The 19557-nt window shown below is 42.1% G+C and overlaps 1 protein-coding gene across 5 annotated transcripts in view; it reads left to right on the top strand.

Moving 5' to 3' along the window:
• BCL2 (BCL2 apoptosis regulator) overlaps positions 1–19557 on the top strand; it is a 194193-nt gene that overhangs the window by 2262 nt on the left and 172374 nt on the right. Inside the window, exon 3 of one of the 5 annotated variants that reach the window (XM_083623926.1) lies at positions 17767–17870. The exons of 3 other annotated variants lie outside the window; for them this stretch is intronic. In XM_083623926.1, coding sequence (XP_083480052.1) covers positions 17767–17772 — 6 coding nt within the window. In that variant the 3' untranslated portion in view covers positions 17773–17870. Of the gene's footprint in view, positions 1–102; positions 172–17766; positions 17871–19557 lie in introns of those variants that run through there. One more of the 5 variants, XM_083623925.1, reaches the window with a different exon arrangement.

The raw sequence follows: 19557 nt of genomic DNA, 5'->3' as shown, positions 1-19557 counted from the left end.
TGTTGAAAGTAGATGTTTAAAAACTGAGGTGTTTCAGCAGTGATAAAGTTCCCATAAATCTCTCTAGCCTGTCAGTGACCGTGTTGCGCTTTTCTCTCTCAGGTTACAGTGAGAACTCCCCATCTTGTTTCAATCAAGGTTTAATCGCTGATGTCATTCATAGGTTGTGTGAAATTTGCTGGTAAAATGAGGTCACAGTTTAAGCATGAGAGAGGAAAACTAATGATGAGGGGGAAGCTAATTCACGTCATGTGTGGCCTACTTCTTGGTTGTGCTTGAAGAGGAAAAATGCTACTGAAACTGTATTATGATTACATAGCACAGTGGAACCCTCATTATCTGCACCTTGTTTATTTTAGACTACGGCTTGCACAAGTGTGTGTGTGTGTGTGTTTGTTTGCATGCGCGCCACAACCCTTGCAGGTACCCCTCACGACACTTCCATTGTTTCTGTTTATCTTTCTGTTTGGGAGAAAAATGAAATTCTACATGGATGTCTTTGCATATGGTACACAATCAGGTTAAGCAGGTGACACTTGTATTGCTGGGTAAAGTTTTTACAAGAAGTAAAGCAGATATATTTACATATATATTTATAGCAGCTGATATAACGAAATAAGTTTTTTGTTTATTTTCTTCTAAAAAAATATTCTCTAGAGTTCTTTGAAGGGGAAAGAAGAAATGAACACCTTTTAGGAAATCTGCAAATAGGTTTTCTTTTGCGACCAGTTCTTGGAAAGTGTAGGGCTTTTGTTGTGATTGAGTGCGGTTCTTAAAGAAATTGAAATCTGCGTATAGAAATTAGTGATGGCAGAGAAAGTGGAAGTGTTCTGGAAGGGTGAACTCTGCCATATGAAGATCATATGCTGTCTTTTCACCTGTCTTTAACAATGTACCCTAATCCTTTTCCGTCTCGAACAAGCATCACTGTGTACATAATTGTTTTAACCAGTATGTCTCATCTTTTTGCATCATTAGATTAAACCAGTGATTCCCAACTGGTGGGTTGGGCTGCAGACACTAGTGAGGTGTCCTCATGGTTGAAACAGTGGAGTTGTAGACAAAGTAAAACTAGAAACACAGAGGTAAAGGAAGGGTAACTTTTGTGTATGAGACTGAGACCAAAGGGTGGGCTTGCTTTGTTCATGAACTTACGCTTCATAAAAAGTCAAGCCATGTTAATAGTATATACCCCCTTTTTCTGTTGTTGGGAGAGACAAAGATATATGCTCTGCAAATGTCTCCTATTATTATAAAAAAAGAAATATAAATCATTTTAAAACAGAGTAGAACCTAACATTGACCTATTTTATTCATCCAACTGTGTAGAGAATAGTAAGCTTCCATGTTACTCACAAGGCTGCCTTCACACCAAAATATTTGGAAAGGAAGGAAAATCCATTTTTTAATCTCTGCTGTTTTTTCTTGTGGACCTGCACAACATCTTCTCTCCACCTCTTGTTGCTAATGGATGTGCCACCTTAGTTTTTACCTCAATAGATTGTTTCAGTGCCAGCAACCTAATACCATATTTTGTACCTCTTAGCAGAACTTAGGGCAAACAGATGGACATTGCCTTCAGTGCAACTTCACAGCTCTTAATGGGATGCACGTTCTTTAGAGATGTTCCATGTATTTGCAGGAAGACAAGCTGGTGCACATATTTAGGATCAGGATGCATGTATGTGCTCTGCCACATCAAGTGGTGACTCTTATGTGTGAAGAGGCCATCACAGAGGAAACTCCCCTGTCTCCTCACATCACCTCAAACACAATTCTCTCTGGTTCGCACATTTAGCTGCCAGCCATCAGATGCACAGTAATCAAGTGATACACATATATGCATGTTGGACTGTGCCCTAGTTTTGAAATAAATGCCTTCTTTCAAAATAAACTCCCTTTATTCAAGGAAGCTTGATGTATTCTGGAACAAAGAACATCCTTTAAATTAAACGTATCCAGAACTGCTATACTTAGTATGCCTCAACTCTATATTTTGGAAGTGTTTTTCTCCTAGAGAGCAGTTCTTCTTTTTATTCTTCCTTCCACCCCAAACTGGTTATTATTCACCAGAGGAAAGAGAAACATGTGACTCACTTTCTGGGTGGCACACGAGAACACAAATGATTTGCATGCCAGTTATAATACCGCAGTATTGCTCTTGCAAACAAGACATAAATCACAGTAGAAACTTAATATGGACTGCAAGGCACTAATATGTAGCTTTCCCTGTATTCAGTAAATGTACGTTTCCCAACCGGACAGTTTCGTTTTAATTTCCAGTGTCTACCACCTCCCCCTACCCCCAAATATGATTATAATAAAGAATGACTTTCTTTTGAAATGATGAAAGCAGACGAGCTGTTCATGAATTACGAATCTGACTTGATCTGAAAGGTGATTACCTTTGGGCAAACTGGTATTTTTCTTGGAAGGCACTTTCCTCTGCAACTGAAGTGTGGAGATGCTTGAGTATACGGCATGTCGGCAACTCTCAGAGTGCTGCTCTTCAGAGCCCAGCATGTGGCTCTTCATAAGGGTTTGAGGTGTTCCAAAGGGGGGTGGGGAAGTAACCTTAAAACCAACAGAGAAATACATTTAAGCATATTTATGCAGTTAAGTGACAAGTCTACATTTGTATTAGTAGCCTGTTACATGGGGGCGGGGGACTCCCTTGTTTTTGCCTGCATTTCTTAGCTGGAAGATATTAGCTAGAAGATACCTGCATGCTCACTACCTAATACTTTACTTAGGTTTCAGTGTGGGTTAAACCACAGAGCCTAGGACTTGCCGATCAGAAGGTCGGCGGTTCGAATCCCTGCAGCGGGGTGAGCTCCCGTTGTTCAGTCCCAGCTCCTGCCAACCTAGCAGTTCGAAAGCACGTCAAAGTGCAAGTGGATAAATAGGTACCGCTCTGGCGGGAAGGTAAACGGCGTTTCCGTGCGCTGCTCTGCTTTGCCAGAAGCGGCTTCGTCATGCTGGCCACATGACCCGGAAGCTGTACGCCGGCTCCCTCGGCCAGTAAAGCAAGATGAGCGCCGCAACCCCAGAATCGGCCACTACTGGACCTAATGGTCAGGGGTCCCTTTACCTTTTAGTGAGCAAACAGCCCTGCCAAATCAAACAAAAGGCATGTCGAGTCCATTACTTTTCACACAGCGACAAGCCAGATTCCTATGGGAAACCCACAAGACAGTGTTGGTTATTTGTATTGGTTTCAGATCTCATTGGGGTATCTTTTTTATCTACTGATAGTCATCTCAGTTCTTTAACTTCTCCTTAAATAGCATCATCCATGCACAAGAGGACAATGCCAGCTGGTTTGCAGGAACCCCTAAGGCTTGCAAACTTAAAACAACTCAGGTGGGAAGAAGCCCAAAGAGAACTGTTGGCCAACTGTTGGGGGGTGTGTGTGTAAAAGCTGGAACAGGGGATGGAATGGATTGGCCGGAACACTGAATAGAAGCCCTCTACAGATTTTGGTGGAGCACTTGTTTGCTTTCTGTAGCACTTTGGTGAATGCAAAGTTATTTTACCAAGCAACAACTTGGTGGAATAAGTTAGGCAACAAAGCCAACATTTATACTGTGTCCAGAGCCACCATCTATTCTGTCTTTGGAATAGAATTTTGGCATGTTGAGGAGATATATCTACAGGAATTTAGGTGAGGTTTCCCCCCCAAAAAATAGTTCTGGGAATTGTAGGTTGGTGAAGAATGTTAAAGATCCTTTCAAACTGCAGTTTCCTAACAGCGATGTGGGGCTTTTCCATAGAAAATTTTCAGTTTTGTATGTTTTGTTAGGAACAATGTATGGTTTAAGAAAAGTCTGGCAGCTTCCACTTGCTAAATTAGATTATTCTCCAGAACACCGGAAGATTTCCTATACATTTATGTACGGTGGGTAAAAAAACCCTATTCAAAAGTTTTCCAGAAATCCCACATCACTGCTTCCAAGGTTTCCTGGGAAGAAAGTGTGACTAGTAAACCACTTGAAGATAGTACAGTGGTACCTTGGTTCTTGAACAGCTTGGCTCCTGAACAAATCCCCAATGCCGCAAACCCGGAAATGAGTACAGTGGTACCTCGGGTTACATACGCTTCAGGTTACATACGCCTCAGGTGACAGACTCCACTAACCCAGAAATATTACCTCGGGTTAAGAACTTTGCTTCAGGATGAGAACAGAAATCGTGCTCCGGCAGCGCGGCAGCAGCAAGAGGCCCCATTAACTAAAGTGGTGCTTCAGGTTAAGAACCGTTTCAGGTTAAGAATGGCCCTCGGAACGAATTAAGTACTTAACCCGAGGTACCACTGTATTCCTGTTTGCGAAGGTTTTTTGGAAGCCGAATGTCCGACGCAACTTCTGCGGCTTCCGATTGAGTGCAGGAAGCTCCTGCAGCCCATCAGAAGCCGCCCCTTGGTTTTCAAATGGTTCTGGGAGTCGAACGGACTCCTGGAATCGAACGGACTCCCAGAATTGATTAAGTTCGACAACCAAGGTACCACTATAGTGTAGATACACAGCAGCTAGAAGTTTGGGACACCTGCAGCCTGGATCCACAACTGGCCCTACATCTTTTGTTTCCTGATGATTGTGCCATTTCTTTCGAGGTGACCTTTCAGCACCTCCAAAACTCATTGGAAAGCTGTTGAAATGCTTCATTCTGCAGACAGCGCTACAACTCTATATAGAAATTATTGTTATTGTTTCTGTTACTATGTTGTGCATTTTTTGGTGTTTTTATATTGTAAACTGCCCTGTGATCCTCAGATGAAGGGCAGTATAGAAATTAAATGAATGAAAGAATAGAGTAGAGTAGAGTAGAGTAGAATACTGTACATCTTTGTAACCTCTCTAGGTGGGTCATTCTGCATGGTTTGGATTTCCCCCCAGTCTGTTTCACATGTCTTGGTCCACAACTCCCATGATCCCTGATCATTTGCCATGGTGGCTGCAGTTGATGCAAGTCGTATTACAGTGGTACCTCGGGTTAAGAACTTAATTCGTTCTGGAGGTATGTTCTTAACCTGAAACACCACTTTAGCTAATGGGGCCTCCCACTGCCACCGGAGCACAATTCCTGTTCTCATCCTGAAGCAAAGTTCTTAACCCAAGGTACTATTTCTGGGTTAGTGGAGTCTGTAACCTGAGGTACCACTGTATTTATATATTATTCATAACCTTTGCAGTTCAGTCCAAAGTTTCCCAGCGCAGCAGTACACAAACAGTTTATTGATATTAACAATTCATTGACACCACAGCAATATCACGCAAAAGGCATGGAACCAATAGATACCATAAGCTGCAGCCTGGGAGTGTGATGGGGAAGCCCAGTTTTTAAACTGGCCATCTCCAAAGCCTTGAAGGAAAAAAATAGTAATGTGTTTTAACTTAGATAATGTTGGGGACAGGTACATATCTTCAGTGGTAGGGAGTTCCACATCCAGTGGGGAGGTCCAGCCATAGTAGAAAAGGGACCTGCTCTGCCAGACAGTAAACTGCAGCTGTCAATGGAACTACAAGCAGATCCTCTCCCACAGATCAGCACGGGTCAGCAGGTAATGGAGAGGTACTCCATTCAAACATTTGCTCCCCTTCCCTGGCTGTGTAGGGCTTTATATAGAACTGGGCGCAGTAGCAAACTCTATGCCAGTGTGGAGCTTTAAAGGCTGGTGGCAGTCAATCCCATTTTTTCATCTCCAGCAAGTAAACTGTCTATTCTGGCTGCCACATTTTGTGGTCCAAAAAACATCTGGAGGGCACCATGTTGGGGAAAGCTGGCTTATTCTGATCAAAGGGAATTAGGCTTTTAACAAAGACATGCATTTTTATAAGCAACGGCCGTGTTTGGATGTGCTCATGGGTGTGTGTGGGGGGGGGAGAGAGAATCTCTCTGATGGAAAAGTGCCTTTTAGAGTCATACGCTGATCCTGCTGACTTTTATGTTTGGCCTGTTTTTACATGCTTTTATTCCGCTGTTACTAAACTGTAGTTCTCTTTTTGTTCCAGTTGACTGACTGCCTAATGTGCTCTCCAACTTTCTGTTGTGCTTTCTAGTCACTGACGCACGCAGTTCCAGTCTCCTAAATGTCAGTGGTCACAGAGTACCAGAAACCCTTCAGAAACGGCAGCCGTAACATCAGTTTCCCCCTCTTCTTTTCCCCCATCTTAGATTGTAGCTAGATAATTGCACACAATCTGTGGGACTGCTGAATATATATTTTAATACACTCTTCATTTGAACCCTGTATCTGAAGTTGGGCAGTCCTGCAATGCATTTGAAAGTGTTTTAACAATTCAAGAAAATACAGGTGCCTTTTGCAGTGTTATCTTCCTCTTATCATTATTTATTAATCGCCTTCTGCGTATCTCAAGGTGAGCTACTAAATGTAATAGGAACAACGAAAGCAGTACAAAAATAACAGAATGATACTATTATTGGTTATTATTATCAGATTTTATTTCAGAGGTGAATTGTATAAGGTTTTAAAGATAACTGTCAGGTATGATTAGGACTGTGATAGGTTTAACACTGGCATACAGCAGAGGAGACCTAGGCCTGAGGTCTTGTTTCAAAAGGCACGAATGTTGTTGTTGTTTTTCTTGAATTCATCTCAGTGGTTGGAAAACACATTGCTTATAGTGGGTTCATTCTGGTGGATTTGACCAGACAATGAACCTTTCTTATTGAAGAAGAAAGTGTTTTGTTTGCAATGGGAACAACGGTATGCATGCTGTTTCAAAACAGCTGATTCCAGCTTAATGCAAGTGACTCTTGAAAGCAAATACCGTATTTTTCGCTCTATAAGACGCACCAGACCACAAGACGCACCTAGTTTTTGGAGGAGGAAAACAAGAAAAAAATTATTCTGAATCTCAGAAGCCAGAACAGCAAGAGGGATCGCTGCGCAGTGAAAGCAGCAATCCCTCTTGCTGTTCTGGCTTCTGGGATAGCCGCACAGCCTGCATTCGCTCCATAAGACGCACACACATTTCCCCTTACTTTTTAGGAGGGAAAAAGTGAGTCTTATAGAGCAAAAAATACGGTACTTGTTTTCAGGTAGATTATTTAAGAAGAGGAAAAGTGGACAGAGGAGCTTGGTTAAAGAGCATCTAGCCACCCGGGCATGAAGAGTGTAATTATTTGTAGGCATTTACCAATCAAAAACTGAACCTGAGCGACAAATTCCTCCTTTTGTTTTCTGCAAGCTGGGACCTGAACTGTTCTACATATCCTCCTTTTCTCAGACAAATGGGGAAAGAAAGTTTATGCTTCACTTCATATCTCCATGCAGCAAATGCTGGTTCTGGAGGTCTGTGGCCAAACAGTGATAAATACCGTATCCATTAGAAGGGAGTTGAGCTTACTGGCAACACAGCACACATATTTCTGAGGGCAGTTCTGGGACAGTGTTTTTCATTCAGTGTATAACAATATGACAGATGGAGGTGCGCAATGTTGTAAATCTTCTCCACAACAGGAATAGCATATAGGAATACTTGGCAAATGCAGAATGATGTTGTTGATAGTTTAGGGATTTGTCCTTTGATTTCATTAACAATTTGATTTTTAAAACTCTGTTCCTGAAAGTGTACACAGTTTGACAACTTTTCCAAGTTGAATTAATTATTTGACTGTGATCCTAACATCGCTTGGGAGTCATTGCCACCCAACTAGACTTACTTCTGAATGGACATGTATAGGATTTCACTGTTAGTCAGAATCCAACCTGTGGTTCAAGACAACTTCATTTTCACTGAATCTGAAGAGTTCAGGGGTTGTTTTTTAAATGCCAAAAGTTTCAGAGACTAGATCTATAAAGCAGCATGCAGAAAGTAGTGTGCAGACAGTACACATATCTCTGGATCAAGGCTAGGTGATATGAATTATTTGAAATACTTGTTTCAGCTCATATCTACTCTAGTCCATTGGCAAATGCTTCAGTATTAGTTAAAAACATTTAAGCATGCAGTACTAGCTGAATAGACTACCAAAGTCGTGACTCTTAAGATTGATTCAGGTTTCTGCAGTTGTATACATTAATCTAGCTGTAAAAGACTGGCTGTGTATACACTATATATTTTAAAACAGTTTCAGTTCTGTTTTAACTATTATAACTCCCCCAATGGGCTAAGGATAAAAAACATTTTCAGCAGTCTCCAGAAACTAGCTTTTCTCTTAGGAATCCCATATGGACAATAGTTTACATTTGTAATGTAGGTGTACCTGTGAGACAAATAATAATATTTAACTGATGTCCACGAATGGAGCAATAGATAGACTAGAGCTTTAGACTAGAGCAATGATATAATTTTTCCTACTCTCCACTAAGGGGACAATCCTATGGTGAGATCCACTGGGATGAGGGATGAGTGGCTCAGGATGAGGAGAATTATACTACCATATTTTTCGCTCTATAGGACGCACTTTTTCCCCTCCAAAAATTAAGGGGAAATGTGTGTGCGTCCTATGGAGCGAATGCAGGCTCCCTGGCTTCAGCGATAGCAACGCAAAGCCTCCGAAGCCTGTGCTCCGGAGGCTTTGCGTTGCTTTCGCTGAAGCCAGGAGAGTCTGGTCTTTGAGGCTGGCGGTGGAGGAAAGCAGCGCTTCCATCCACCGCCAGCCCCACAGGCTCGGGGGGCAGCGGGAAGGCGCGCGACTCCTTCCCGCGGCTCCCCGACCTGGTTTTGAGGCTGGCAGTGGGGGAAAGCAGCGCTTCCCCCCACCGCCAGCCTCACAGGCTCGGTCGAAAAGCCCGCAGGAGCCACACGCTCTTTAAAGGGTGCTCGGCTTTTGTGGGAGATGGGGGAATTCCCCCACCTCCCGCAAAAGCCGTGCGCTCTTTAAAGGGTGTGCAGCTTCTGTGGGCTTTTCTACGAGGTGGGGGAATTCCCCCACCTCCTAGAAAAGCCCGCAGGAGCCGCACAGCCTTTAAAGAGTGTGCCGCTCTTGGGGGCTTTTCCCCAAGGAGGGAGAAGGGACTGACTGGCCAAGTCAGTCCCTTCTCCCTCCTGTGGGCTTTTGTGGGAGATGGGGGAATTCCCCCACCTCCCGCAATAGCAGGGAGAAGGTCTGGGAGAAGTGCACAGGCTGCGGGCAGCCTGTCCGCTGCTCCCAGAGCTGGGGGGGGTGTCATATTTTTTTCCTTGATTTCCCCCTCTGAAAACTAGGTGCGCCCTATGGTCAGGTGCGCCCTATAGAGCAAAAAATACGGTAATTTTCACTCCCAGAGGCACACTCCATTGTCTCTCGAGACAGATGGATGCCAACATCATGCATGTTTCATATTATACATGCATTCCCTTTAGGGTTTCCTAAAATAACTAGCATATAAACAGGTGCATACAACAGTGTATAAAACCTGTATAAAAATACTAACACACATGTATACTAATAAAATTATGCTGCAGAAAGTATGGGACTTGGCTCTTAGGTATGTATAAAGTTTGTATTTTTTGCATACAATTTTGCATAGATTTTCACACCCCCACACCCCATCTCAGACTTAAGCAAGGTGCTCAGTGAAAGAGGCAGTCTGATGTAGTCAAAGCCTGATCATGTTGGACGTGCCGACCTTTATATACGAATCCATTTTAAACAGATTTCTCCTCCATCCCTATCTGCCTCTCAGTGGTGTCCAGTGAGGACTTGGGGCCTTCCTCTTCCATAGCTTCTGGCTTAACAGCGGCAGCCGAGTCCTGCCTCCCACCCAACGCCTCAGTGGCCATGTCGGCAGCTTTGAAGGGGAAAAGAGTTCTCAGGCTGCCGCTCTGACAACTCTAAAAAACAAATGTTTAGAAATCTGCCCGCTCAGAATTGTTAATAATCAAACAGTGAAGGCCGAAACAATTTCAGCCAAGCTATTCACATGAGAAATTTATTTACTGTCAGTTTCTGATCAAAGCTTACTCCCTCCCTGCTACATTCCCCCTTTGTGGGTGTAATTTGGGAGGTGAAATTACTCTCAGGGGAGATGCACATGCCATAAAGACCCTTCCTAAACTAGTTGTTCCCTTGAAAACAATCGTACTGCTATTAGATCTTAAGGGGTGGGGAGAGTTTTTCATCTCTGGTTCAGAACATCTTCTAAGGCTAGTCGCATTACAGGGCAATAACATACAATGTAAGTCATAGATAAATGGTCATAGAGAAATAATGCATTTGACTAACACATAGCTGACATGGGGAACAGTTTTTAAGTTTTTCAGCTGCCTTCCTTATGCAGTAATATGTACCAAATGACTTTCTGTTGACAATCTTTCTCATAATTGTCTTTATGTTGATGGCAGAAACATTGCAATTGGAAACCAAAATTTTGGGGGTTTTACTGAGCGTGACATAGCCAAGTTGTCAGTTTGTGTGTGGTGCCTTTAATATGTTGAAAACCTTTACGTCAAAGTCAGGAAAGAGAAGCACTTTCTGAGTTTACCCCAACCCTCAAAACGCAATTGCTATTATTCAAACATTTTTTCTTTTTCTTTTTTTAACAAATTACAAGCTACAGGAACTCTGGATTTTACATCAAATGTATCTCAACGAGTGTGGTACAATATTTAAATCTTTGTTCTTGTTATCTGCTTTGAGCCCTATGGATGGGTGATGACTCAGAAGAAGTTTATATAGAGTAACTAACAGTTAACCAGTCTAACAGGATACCCAGTGTGACAATTACTAAATTTTAAATAAAAAGGTTTGCAGTGTGTAGTTATAGTCTATGATGCAAGGAAAACTAGTTGCACCTGAGGGCAGAATTACGTATTACAAAGCAAACACATTCTTACGCCTTGTAATGTTAAATTTCCCTAGGAATTGGCTTCCACACAGGGCTGGTTTTTTAAAATTGTTTCCCCCTAACCAGGCTTTGAGATCAGAAAGAGCTTGGTGTGAGGAAATTGGAAATGTATAATAATAATAATAATAATAATAATAATAATAATAATAATAGTTGTTGTTGTTGTTGTTTTAATTTATATCCCGCCCATCTGGCTGGGCTTCCCCAGCCACTCTGGGCAGCTTACAGCTTATATAAAAACACAACAAAACATCAAACATTAAAAAACAAAATAGCCTATACAATCAACAAACCAATAGATCAATAGAAAACAACAGCAACAACCAGTCTAACTAAACATTTAACCAACACCAACTGGACAAAAACAAAATAGAGGAACTAAAATTAGAACCATTTAAAACATTTTAGCCAATTACCCCAACCTAAGAGTTATTCTCTTCTGCCAACCTAGCAGTTCGAAAACATGTCAGTGCAAGTAGATAAATAGGTACCGCTCTGGTGGGAAGGTAAACGGCGTTTCCGTGTGCTGCTCTGGTTCGCCAGAAGTGGCTTAGTCATGCTGGCCACATGACCCAGAAGCTGTACGCCGGCTCCCTTGGCCAATAAAGCGAGATGAGCCCCGCAACCCCAGAGTCAGCCACGACTGGACCTAATGGTCAGGGGTCCCTTTACCTTTACCTTAAGAGTTATTCCAGCAATGTCCCAGTGGCCTCTCAGGAGCCTCTTTTAGCTGTTCAAAGTGAGTCTGAGCCTCGCCCCTAGGAGATGTGGAAATGGGCTTTGCAGCAGGGAGCAGGTCTTTCTTCCAGCACTCATGGCAGCAGTAATGTAATTGGAAGCTTGCTGATCTCCCCTGCAGATCCTTCTAACTGATTTCCCCCTTGAGATTCCCTCCTCTCCTTCATTTTTTTGTTAAGCAAAATACATGCCTTTGGGAAACGTGTTTGATAGTTTAACATGCAGTTCTTACCTTAGGGCAGTGGTTTTCAACCTTTTTGAGTCCACGCTGGTGCCCTTGACCGTGTGGGAGCCATTTACACAGGGGTTCCATTACAGGACACATTTAAGCAGGGATTCCCTTGTTCTGTACCGGCCCCACTTTGCTTTGCCCCCCATTCTGGCCCACAACCACCCCTTTTCAGGTGCAGTTTTTGGCATGTGTGTAAGTGCGAGCAGCAGGAGGAAGAGCAGGACTCAGGTCAGGCCAGAGAAAAGAGACAGACAGATAAAGAGAGAAAGATTTGCAGATATGCAGGTAAGATAGTTGAAGAGAGAGAGAGAAGGAGAGCCCTCCGTCTGACCCAATCACCCAAGGGTGCCAGGGCACACAGATGGAAAACCTCTGCCTTAGGGAATATAAGAAATCAGTGGATCATTAAGTGCTTAAGGTTGCAACCCTATACCTACTGGGTATAGGAGCTAGAGGAGGAAGATAGATGGTGAAGAAAGAGCTGTGTGTGGAGGGGGAGCCTTTCCCCATCCTCTGGACGGCCTGGGAAACTCCACAAACCTGCTGTACCTGAAACTGGATGTGGAGAGAGCAGCTGAATGAGACACACCTGTTGGCAGCCCAAGGAAGCGCCATCCAACTTGGGTCTGCCTGTAAAAAGCAAGTCCAGAGTTAGAGACTTAAGAACCCAGAGGCTGAGATGCAGGGTGTGTCAGGAAGGGAAATGAATCGATACTGATGGCTATATTTTAGTAACTTTGTATTAGCGTAACATTTGTAAATGTAACTGTGTATTTTTGTAATGTTTTGTTTTAAGTTAAGTCTGTTGTTGCTTCAGTCACTTGACAGCCACTTAGAAATGTTTTTAAATGTGGAAATTAAATAATCAAAGTAGTCTAGATGTTTTGGGCTACAACTCGGATCGATCCCGGCTAGCCCATGCCGAAAGGAGTTGTTGTCCAAAGCAACTGGATGGCATCAGGATGACCAAGGATGAGCTATGGGACAGTGGTGGTGGAGTGGACTGTCCTTTAGCAACAGGGCTGACCAAACGCAGAATGTAGCATGTAAACGCCACTACTAAACTTTTAACTTCTTTAAATTAATCCATACCATAGTGACACAGTGAAAAAGTGGAAAGGAACATCGCCAGCTGTTGTGTTCTGCATTTTTTCTTTTAATTGTCAACTTTGGATGCAGCTGTGTTGTGAGTGGGTAAAAAATTCTGCTCATGGAATGAAACAAAGATGGAAAGCAGCGACTCTGATTACTTCCTACTTTTTATGTTTTCCCGGTTTGCAATCTGGCTGCTTAAACAGTCTGATGGGTAAAAAAAAGGCAGCCTGAGAATTAGACTGAATGAAACCAAGGCAACAACGTTTCTGAGCTTCTGGAATGAAAAGCAAAACCCGGTACTGCCAACTTTTCGACGCCTGATCACTTTTACAAGTGAGGAAAGCTGCTCATGGTATTTGAATGGATCGTTGTTTTGCTTAAATGGAAATCTGTTGCTGACCTTAACATTGGAAATGGAATAATATGCAAAGGAAGAAGGACCTCAAGCTACTTAACCATCAGTAACACTATATTAGAATATTTAGTCATTTCTTTGAAAAATTTGTCGCCTGCCCTTCATCTATATAATGCATAAAATAAAACAAAAATTGTATAATGCACAGTAATAAAAACTCTAAACCCTTCATCAAACAAATGTAACAGCTGCCACAGAACACTTAAGGGAACAAAAGAAGCTGGAGTAAAGCAAGACGGTATAAATTAAGCCAGCATAAAGTGCACCAGATCTAAACCTGATTCAGCAGTGGGGCTGCTGCTGCTGCTGTTGTACCTAAGCCTGGCATTAAAAATACTGTAGTATCCTACCAGGTTTCCAGGTGGTGTGACTGAGCTGAACAGGCTTAGGATGCAGCCCAAGTTCTCCCTCTGTAGTCCTGCCCAACCACACCCCCAGAATGCCCCCCTTTTAGGATTTACACTGGCCTTGACTCCGCCAGCATAAGGCTGAGCTTAGCTGAGCAAATTGCACCGGCATATATTCGGCTGAGCTGGGGTTAGGGACTTAACCCTGGCTTAGCTGGGAGTCAGCTGGCTGAACTGGAGATCCCCTGTATTCTTAGATGTTCATCCCATCTTGTCATAGGGTTGCCTCCTTACCAACTAAAATATTTGAATTGCCTGGGCAAGCAAATGATAATGTTGGCACCAGCTGGGCTTTCAAGGGGAGGGAATTTCACAAACATGGTGCCACTGCAGAGAAGACTTTAAAACATGACTACATAATGCACCTCACCCAATGAGAATTAAGGCTAGTGATACTGAAAAGCAATCAAGAGAGAATATACAAGTAATAGTATTTTGGACGGATTGGCCTGTGGTGTACGTAGTTGCATTGCAAAAGTTGCATTGTTTGTTGTCTCTTGAATGGATAGTTTGGATTCCTTAAAGCTCCGGGAGGGGGGGGGGAGACACACACCACCTCCAGAAAATTATTGGTAATTATTTGCTTGTGGGATTTTAATAGAATAACTCAGATTGCTGCTTTCTTTGGGCTGGATATAGACTTCACTGCCGGCGTATGAAAAGACAACTACTATCTACAGAAGGTTTTCAATCCAGCAGAGTTTTGCTGATTCCTTTCCCCCTTGCAGCCTCTAGCATCATCCCCATACAGTTCTGGATAGCCTCCTAATCCTCTGGAGCAGTGTGGCTGGTGAAGCCAGGGCTGCAGAGAGGGCAGGGGTGATTGGGAAAAGTGTCCCTTCCACTGGCAGAAGCATCCCCAGAGGAGATATTCTTGCTGCCAGGAGCAAAGTCTGTATCCTACCCATTATATGTTCCAGACTTAACTGTGCTTGTTGTCTTCCCCCCTGTCCTTAATAATCAGCTGATGACCCTTTACCCATACTTCATGATCATGAGATAGATCCATATGACTTTCCTCCACTGCACTGTGGTGCAAACAAGGAAGGAACATGTCAAAACAGATGCTATTTATCTTTATGTATCTACGGGTTTTCCAAGTGTCATCCCACCCACTCACAGTAATACTTTTGGGTCACAGTTCCCGCTTCCAGGAGAAAAACATTATTCTTTTAAAAAAAAAATTGTGATAAATTTCTGTGTCCAAGAAGAAAAGCGCAGAGATTTTCTTCTAGAAATTGTTTTTGTGATCTGATAGAAAAAGAAAGGACAAGAGTGATAAAACAAGCAAGCTAAAACAAACTGACCCCCAAACTGTAAGCCTGCCACAAATGATGTGCATGGGCAACCACATACTACTCATGAGGTGTCAGATGAAGGGTTCTTGAGCACATAAATATACTGTCTAAAAAAACAGTACAGGAGGTCCGTTCTTAACCTGAAACTGTTCTTAACCTGAAGCACCACTTTAGCTAATGGGGCCTCCCGCTGTCGCCGTGCCACTGCTGCGTGATTTCTGTTCTCATCCTGAAGCAAAGTTCTTAACCCAAGGTACTATTTCTGGGAGTCTGTAACCTGAAGTGTCTGTAACCTGAAGGTACCACTGTACTTCTGATTTTATGGTGTCCAGCCTACAGAAAGATATATCAGCCAGATGTTGGTGAATGCTAATACAGTGGAACCTCGGGGTGCGAATGTGATCTGTGCAGGAGGCATGTTCGCAACCTGCACCGTTCGCAAACCGCAGTGCCGCGTCTGCGATTCGGCTTTTCTGCGCATGTGCAAAGCACGATTTAGCACTTCTGCGCATGCACAAGCGCCGAAACCCAGAAGTAACCCTAACCCTAACCTGAAGTGTCTGTAACCCGAGGTACCACTGTAGTTAGGGTGCTCTCAACTTTAAGCCCAGTTGCCATGGTCAATGTAAAGGTGCCTTGGTTTGATTACCCTTTTCTGCTATTGCCCTGTATTGATTCTGGTGCTTTGGGGCTATAGTTAAAGTGCTAGAATTGAATTCTATTTGCTCACTTTTCATGAATGGCTTTGCCTTTGGTTGTTGGGTTTTTTTTGTTTTTTTGTTTAATAAATATTTATTCGATTTTTCAATTTTATACAAACAAAAAAGAACAAGAAAAAGAAAAGTATTAAAAACAAATCAATTTCAATATCAATTTTCAATAACATGTTTCTTTGACTTCCTCATACCTCCCCTTCTTGTTTTCTAGTTCAAAATGATTATCCAGCAAATCCTAATCTCTTAACATTCCTTTTAACTAACACCTTATTTTCCAATCCACTTTTTTAAATTTTATAACTTAAACAATATTTATCCCATTTCTTTTTATCATAACAGCTAGAGACCACATAAATTCAACACAGCATCTTTCAAAGTTCATTAATTTTGCAATATTTCTGTAAATAGTCCTTAAATTTCTTCCAGTCTTCTTCTGCCAACTCTTCTCCCTGGTCGCGGATTCTGCCGGTCATTTCTGCCAGTCCCATACAGTCAATCAACTTCATCTGCCATTCTTCCAGAGTGGGTAGATCTTGCGTCTTCCAGTGCTTTGCTATAAGTATTCTTGCTGCCGTTGTAGCATACATAAAAAAAGTTCTATCCTTCTTTGCCACCAAATGGCCGACTATGCCCAAGAGAAAAGCCTCTGGTTTCTTCAAGAAGGTATACTTAAACACCTTTTTCATTTCATTATAAATCATTTCCCAGAAAGCCTTAATCTTTGGGCACGTCCACCAAAGGTGAAAGAATGTACCTTCAACCTCCTTACATTTCCAACACTTATTATCAGGCAAATGATATATTTTTGCAAGCTTGACTGGTGTCATGTACCACCTGTATATCATTTTCATAATATTTTCTCTTAAGGCATTACATGCCGTAAATTTCATACCGGTGGTCCATAACTGTTCCCAGTCAGCAAACATAATGTTATGGTTTTGTTTTTTAACTCTGTAAGGTCATTGATTTGTTTGAATGTGGTACAGTTTTCTCTTGCACTAACCCAATCAAAAGTGTCCTCCACATTAAACCTTTTTGTGATGGTAAAGCTTCCCCTGAGGTTCATGTGTTTGATGTAGAATTTATTTCAAACCAAAGCAGGTATAGATAATTCAAAGTAGTACCATCGCATGGGAAGACTGTACCATGTCAGGGACTGAATATATAAAGGAATCCTATGTTATAATGAATTCCGTGTTAGCTAGACCCTGCTAATTCTTATTCCCACTCACCCCTTCTTCCTCCTATTCAGTCAATGTCTCTACAGTTTTACAGTGATGGGGGATTTTATAAGACCATTAGATAGAACTGTGCTTTTATGTAAAGGATGAATAAAAGTATAATTGAGGAAAGAATTGCATGGATTTATAAGCTTATAAACAGTTAAACTGCATTTTCATGCTGGTGGTATGTATTTTAAATACTGCATAACTGTGCCTCAATTCTCCTCCAGAGGTTTTGAGATTCATAAGAATAGTTCTTTCAAAAGCTCGTTCAATATTTAAGACTGTGTTTAATGAATGCATGTAAGGCCCCAAAAGCAAGTATAAGTAAAAATTGTGGTTACAGAAATTTTCCTTAATCTGGTTTTTTGAACTCTTGTCTTTCTGCTTGAAAGATTTTTTCCATGAACATGTCGCAGTATTTCTGTTTGTCCCATAAAATGCTCACGCTTTGGACAGTTTTAGAATCTGGGAATGACTTCATGCATTCCCTCATTGTTTCTACTTGCTATAAAGGCAACTGCTAGAGTGAAAGGAAGGGCCTTCTTAGGGATGGCACCCATGCTTTGATGTGCTTTTTCACAGACTCACAGAATCATAGAGCTGGAAGGGACCACAAGGGTCATCTAGTGCAACCCTCTGCAAAGCAGGAATCTTTTTACCCATGACCATTTATCATTTTTATTCTGCTGTTTTTGTGGGTTTCCTAGCTTTTAGGTTATAGAACTTGGGTAGTTCTGTGTTATGTTGCTTCTTGACTTGATTATTGATAATAGAAATGTATTGCAAAGTTCAGAGCTTATCACATGATAAATTACAAGCAAGCACTTGGTGATTTGCATTTCAGATTTAGAGTATGGATCAAAGAAATCATCCTTTAATATTCATGAAGGATGAACTGTGTGAACTGGGAATAGAAAAGCAACAGAACAATTTGTTTTATCCTTCTACTGAGCAATAAACTGTAAACATGAATAGATTGAATTGCTGAACTATCTTGAAGTTTTTTGGGGGCGGTGTGCAAATACCATCTCAAGCAGGCTGTCATTTGTTTAAAGTTGGGGGATATTTTTTGTTTTACCTCTAAAAGAGGCTGTTTTCTTATTTTAGACACACCCTTCATGTTCTTTCCACTGTGCATAGAGGCCCAGTGACATGTTGTTCACAATATTCTGATGCCTATTTTTATCCTGCAGCTCTGTTCGTAAACAAAGGCACCACGTGTAATCCCCACCTATCCAGCAGAATTATTTCCATTTTGCCTGGTTTAATTTTGGTCAGAATTGGCATATAAAAGTGTACTATTTCCATAAAATCATTTGCAGCAGGATGCCTGCAATGTTTGACATGCAGGTCGAAAGTGAGTTTAAACATTTGCCAGGAAATTAAATTGTGAAGGGAAACCTAGACACATTTTAAACAATCAAGACTTAAGGTTTGAAACATCTGCAAGTAAGCTGTTACATGCCTCATGGGTTTTCATTATATTGTTGGGTGTTTTTTCTCTCTTTGCAAACAGTACTGTCCCCACCCACTGCTTTCAGATGAGAAAAGCAGGATGCGCCGATCTTCTCAAGTCATAAACTTCAAGGTGGCAGAAAGCAAAGATGCAGGCCACTTTTGCTTGTACCTGAATCTTGGCGCATCAGCTGTTGAGTTTAGCCCTGGAAAACCCTGTGTGAAACCTTCCTCCTGATTTGATAAACCATGTCCCATATTTTTTTTCTCAGAGGCTGTGCTTTCTCACCTAAAGGTAAAGGTAAAGGGACCCCTGACCTTTAGGTCCAGCCGTGGCCGACTCTGGGGTTGCGGCGCTCATCTCGCTTTATTGGCCGAGGGAGTCGGCGTACAGCTTCCGGGTCATGTGGCCAGCATGACTAAGCCGCTTCTGGCGAACCAGAGCAGCACACGGAAAAGCCGTTTACCTTCCCGCCGGAGCGGTACCTATTTATCTACTTGCACTTTGATGTGCTTTCAAATTGCTAAGTTGGCAGGAGCAGGGACCGAGCAACGGGAGCTCGCGGGGATTCGAACCGCCGACCTTCTGATCAGCAAGTCCTAGGCTCTGTGGTTTAACTCACAGCGCCACCCGCATCCCTTGCTTTCTCACCTATCTCCACTTTATTCACTGATTTGCTTATTATCACTTTCTGCATCTCAATTTTTAATTACACAGTTTTATCTGATGGGATTGTATTTATATTGTGCTGTGTTTTCATCATAGGGTTTAATGCTTTGATCCAAACTTCTTCTGCTTCTCCTCCTCCTCTTGTTGTTTCTGCTTTTTCCTTTATGTCCCATTACCGTATATCCTTAGTCAGGCAAAAATGACCTCTTGAGTAACCTGCCAAGTAAGAACAGGAAAGAACATTATTTTTTGTTCCTGCTGCTTCTGCTGCATAGCTGTGGAACTCCTTTCCCTTAGAGATTAATTTGATCATTTCCTAGAAGTCATGTTAAGACTTCTGTTTCACCTACAGCTGTTGTTCAATATGCATGCCATGGTCTTAGTTTAGTTTTGATACCTTGAGAAAATAGCATACACAGTCTAAAAAACTCTTTTTGGATAACATCTAATTATTTCTCAGGTGTACCTATATTTCCATCTCACTGGCTCTACACAGAGTGCCCATTGTGG

Source organism: Podarcis filfolensis, assembly GCF_964270895.1.
Source record: "Podarcis filfolensis genome assembly, chromosome: 7".
In the NCBI taxonomy this organism is placed as follows: Eukaryota; Metazoa; Chordata; class Lepidosauria; order Squamata; family Lacertidae; genus Podarcis; species Podarcis filfolensis.
Note: the sequence above shows the minus strand (reverse complement) of the source record. Positions and strands in the feature narration are given on the sequence as shown.